At 29.7% G+C, this 5,197-nt stretch overlaps 1 protein-coding gene across 5 annotated transcripts in view; it reads left to right on the forward strand.

Annotated features, from left to right (window-relative positions):
* Positions 1-5,197, forward strand: part of LOC106458741 (FYVE, RhoGEF and PH domain-containing protein 1-like) — a 57,117-nt gene that overhangs the window by 47,799 nt on the left and 4,121 nt on the right. For 4 of the 5 annotated variants that reach the window (XM_022385047.1, XM_022385046.1, XM_022385048.1 and 1 more), the window contains 4 exons: positions 982-1,166; positions 1,294-1,324; positions 3,574-3,639; positions 4,669-4,806. In XM_022385047.1, coding sequence (XP_022240755.1) covers positions 982-1,166; positions 1,294-1,324; positions 3,574-3,639; positions 4,669-4,806 — 420 coding nt within the window. The remainder of the gene's footprint in view (positions 1-981; positions 1,167-1,293; positions 1,325-3,573; positions 3,640-4,668; positions 4,807-5,197) is intronic. The other variant, XR_002610418.1, reaches the window with a different exon arrangement.

The raw sequence follows: 5,197 nt of genomic DNA on the forward strand, positions 1-5,197 counted from the left end.
ACTATATATATATATATATATATACACACACACACACACACACACACACACACACACACACACACACACACACACACTACATTTTGACGCTGTTTTTTTCTACTTTTTTTGTATATATAGGTTTCTGTATTGGCTCAGTCCCATACTACTTAATCATTGGTTCCACATCCACTCTGGTTTTGTAAGATTAGATTTATTAAACCAGAAACTAACAATAACTTTAACCTAGCTAACATTATATGGAAACATGCTATTTTCTTTAATGAAATTGTTTATTGCTTTTTAGTTGGTGTTTCAGGTTTTTTTCCCAACCATCACAGTAAAACATAAGCATTATATACAATAAAATTTACGTTAACCGTAGATTTACTGATAAGGTCAATATGGACAATCAGCTTTTTAAAGAAATTTTGTTTAACTACTTGTGCCTCAATTTTGGGTCCATTAATTTGTTGTTTACATGATCCTTAATCATTTTTGAGTTACCACAAACAAATATAAAAACAAAAATACCATCAATGTTGCAATTAATTCTGCTATATACTGCTGGGATCCCCCCTTTCTATTTTTGCATGGAAAATGTCCAATTGTATTAAGTGTTGTAACTGGCAAAAGCATAAAATTATTTCCTAACATGCAATATGTGGACAAAACTGGTGATTTATAGTATAAACACAAGTCATTAGTTTGAGGGTTAAAGCTTTTCTTTAATTAGAAATGATGATTATTTCCTTATATGTTTTATAATTATTAAAAATAACTTAAGAGCAAATTTCATGATTCCTGAAAACTTTCATCATAATGAATTAATGTCTAGATTTTCTTGTATCTTTTTATTTTATTATTATTATTATTATTATAAAACATGAATGGTTTATTTTATGTCATTCATAAAACTGAATTTTAATTAATTCTTGCACATGTTAGTTTCATATTTAAGATAATTACATTACTAATTACAGAAATTATTTTCCATTGCAGTTCAATGACTTCTTGTTGCTGTGTAGTCAAAGGTTAATCTCCAATCGAGTGGTCTCTGGCCCATGCTTCCGAGTGAGGGCAAAACTGGGTGTGGAAGGGCTTGTGATAGAGGAGGGTGACAATCTTGAAACAGCTAATACATTCTACATCCGCAGCACTGGAAGATCCATAGAACTCTACACACAGTATGTGACAAAATATTAGTTTCACACAAACCATTATCGTGATAATCTTAAATTAATGTGTTAAACTTATCTATATATAAATAAGTAGCTTTTTTTTAATTTTCTAACATTTTCTTTTTCTTTTCAGAACTATGAAAGAGAAAATTGCTTGGATGGAGGTAAATACCTCGTTAATATTTTATCTTTTACGTCTGCATCTTTCTCAGAAATACATTCAACATTTATCTCCAACATATGTATTTGTGTTCTTCAGCTAATTTGTTGAAAGATGCATGTTGCAAAAAGAAAGAAGTTATTAAATAGAAATTATGCTTCTCTATTCCCTGTGTATATATCCCGTAAAGAAAAGTACAAAATCTATGTGCTGAACATGAATTCTCACATACCAACATCCCACTTTAATTTACTTAGCAGCTTTAAATTTCATTAAAAATTAACACTGGCCATAGAAAATATCACTGTGTTTGATTATTCCAAAAGTTACGATTGACCTTGAAAACATCACTGTGTTTGATTATTCCAAAAGTTACGATTGACCTTAGAAAATATCACTGTGTTTGATTATTCCAAAAGTTACGATTGACCTTAGAAAATATCACTGTGTTTGATTATTCCAAAAGTTACCACTGACCTTAGAAAATATCACTATGTTTGATTATTCCAAAAGTTACCACTGACCTTAGAAAATATCACTGTGTTTGATTATTCCAAAAGTTACCACTGGCCTTAGAACATATCACTGTGTTTGATTATTCCAGAAGTTACTGCTGGCTTTAGAAAACATCACTGTGTTTGATTATTCTAAAAGTTACTGCTGGCTTTAGAAAACATCACTGTATTTGATTATTCCAGAAGTTACTGCTGGCTTTAGAAAACATCACTGTATTTGATTATTCCAGAAGTTACTGCTGGCTTTAGAAAACATCACTGTGTTTGATTATTCCAGAAGTTACTGCTGGCTTTAGAAAACATCACTGTGTTTGATTATTCCAGAAGTTACTGCTGGCCTTAGAAAACATCACTGTGTTTGATTATTCCAAAAGTTACTGCTGGCCTTAGAAAATATCACTGTGTTTGATTATTCCAAAAGTTACTGCTGGCCTTAGAAAACATCACTGTGTTTGATTATTCCAAAAGTTACTGCTGGCCTTAGAAAACATCACTGTGTTTGATTATTCCAAAAGTTACTGCTGGCCTTAGAAAATATCACTGTGTTTGATTATTCCAAAAGTAGAAGAACAAAAAATTTTATTTTATATTAGTTAATGTAAATTTAAGGAAAGTGGTAAATGTGATTACATTTGTTAAGCCTAATTGAACCTCCTTGCTTCCTCAAGTTAGGTGCTTTATACCATATCATCAGGTGTCTTGAACTACACACAAATAATACTTTTTTTGGCTGCTTTAAGCCCACCTCAGCTAATGAACTCTGAATAAAAAAACTTGACCACTGATTTGTGGCATACAAAACTGAGATAGACAATGAAATACAATTTCTACATGTTTATTTTTGACTTGAAACCTATTTCAGTCTAATTAAAGTTGCAAATAATGCCTGTTGAGGTAATTGAACAATTTGATTTTTCAGTTACTCCTTTTTTTCCAGCAGTTGAACCTACTTGGGTTATGGTGATTGCAAGTGATGCCTCAAATTAACAATACCTTTCATAACCTTGCACCTAGTTCCTATGGGCCTCGTATGGCCAGGAAGTCAGAGATCAACTCACAATCGGCAAACATTCACTGTTACTGATGTGAATATTCACAATATAATGCATTTTGCCTGAAGCTACTATGATATGAACAATTAGGTTAAATTTTTCAAATAATTTATCAGGATATCTTTTTGTGTTAACCAATTTATACATTTTTCAAAATTCATTTTTATTGTGAGATCTTTTCTATATAAGACCACACTTGTTATTCATTTGCAGTTTTCAGCAACTAAGAAAGTACGTAAAAATTACCTTATATAACCTCATTATGGATAAGCTTCCAAAAATAATGAATTTCAAATGAAATTCATTTTTTTTTTATTAAAAGAAGATATGACATAATTATGTCTCTCACATGCCCAAAAATTGGTGATGATTGCTGCATTATAAATCCAAGTTAAAATTAGTGATATAAATTCTACCAGAAGTATTTTGAATTCCATTAGCATCATCCAGGAAGAGTCAGACTTTTATTCTTGATTAACACCAGCAATGTTTACTATGAATATATAATGTGATTTTGAATATATTCATTGGGAGTGAATAGCAATTTTACAGTAATTATATAAACAGTATGTGGAGATAAAAAAAACTCTTAAAGAAACAAAATGTAGTTTATTTTTTTAACAGCTTTTATAAGTGATGCCAATTATGCAAGCTTTAAAAAACTTCAATTTCTTTTCTATATTTAGGCATTAGCCAAGGCAGTACATGATCTCACCCAAAGAAAAAGTTCATTGAGAATTGGTGAGCTTTCAGTGAGTAGAACATCATTGATTTTTCATTTCATATACTTCCCATTATATACTCTTGTCTTCCATACATTTATAAACAAAGCTTAACTTTAAAAAGTCAAATTAAACACATAATTAATCATTACTACCCCCCAAGTTGAATTCAGATTAGTTTTTAAATCCACATCATGCATACAGGACTTTTTCTGTACTAAAGACCTTTTGCCAATTTCTCTTTGTTCTTGGCTTGTATATATTTAAATGTGTAGAAACTGTAAGGCCTCCTATATTGGCAAAACCAAACATCATCTACTAGTTAGAGCTAATGAATATATGGGAATTTACACAAAAACTCAAACAAAATTGTGTAATCCCTGTGCTTCCTCTATATGCTAACATAGTGAAGGAACAAAACATGAACTTATCAAATTTCAGTATCCTTTTCAAGGCCAACACTGATCTGGAATTACTGATTAAAGAAACCCTCCACATCAAACAGCATTCTCTAACCCTGAATAACATGTAGTCTTCAATTGAATTGCACAATCTTTAATATATATATATATATATATATATATGGTATTTTTGTTGTTACTTGTCTGCTTCCTAAGTGCTTTAGTTTTGATTAAGTTACTGTTAAAGTAGCAATGTATTTTAATCATTTACTTAGGAATGATGTAGTTCTTTATATTTTTGCACTAGATACTGAAGATGGAATCTGTAAAATTCCAAAATATTTATCTTGTTCCGTTCTGTTACAATATTGTCCATCTTAAGTATCATTATCGTTTTTATTGTCAAAATATTTTATTTTCCTTCAAACACATTAATTGCTAATATTCATATTTAGTTCTTATTCATACAAACCTTTCTCAATATAAAAAGAGTTGTTTGAAAATTTTATGAATCATGCTCAATGTTTTATTCAAAATAGCACATTATCTGTTCTTATTAGTCTTCTATATAATAGTAATAAAATTTTTAAAGATACTCAAATGAAACCTGAAGTTTTTTAGTTATAAACTGAATTAAACTATTCTTAAAATGTTCCAGTCTCTAGAGGGCATGGAACTAGGAACTCGAGCACCAACATTTATCAAGCATGATGCAATTAATCATTGTATGGTCTGTGGTAGCCAGTTCAACACTTTTTCTCTCAAAAGAAAACACCATTGCCGAGCCTGTGGAATTGTAAGTAATTAAAATATATTTTACTTTCCAGTTTAACTTCTATGTTAATAAGAAGATATTTGAAATAAATCAATATAGAAATTTCAAAAATAAAGGTAAAATAAATACAATGAAAAACAAATGCTAATACAATATTCACTGTTTTGTTGATGTTGAAACCAACATCTTGAACAACATATAAGGTAGTAGATTGGCAAAAATATAACAAAAAATATCCTATAATGTTTTAGTAATATAAAATGCAATGTGTTAGTATTTATTTTTCACCATATACTGTTTTAGTCATCTTTTGATTTTAACTTGTATTAATATTCTGTCTTGGTATCAGCTTATTTGAAACACACTCGTATATTGTGTTACATATTAGAATTTCAAATGGTCTGAAACCGAG

This window comes from Limulus polyphemus, unplaced genomic scaffold, assembly GCF_000517525.1.
Source record: "Limulus polyphemus unplaced genomic scaffold, Limulus_polyphemus-2.1.2 Scaffold507, whole genome shotgun sequence".
In the NCBI taxonomy this organism is placed as follows: Eukaryota; Metazoa; Arthropoda; class Merostomata; order Xiphosura; family Limulidae; genus Limulus; species Limulus polyphemus.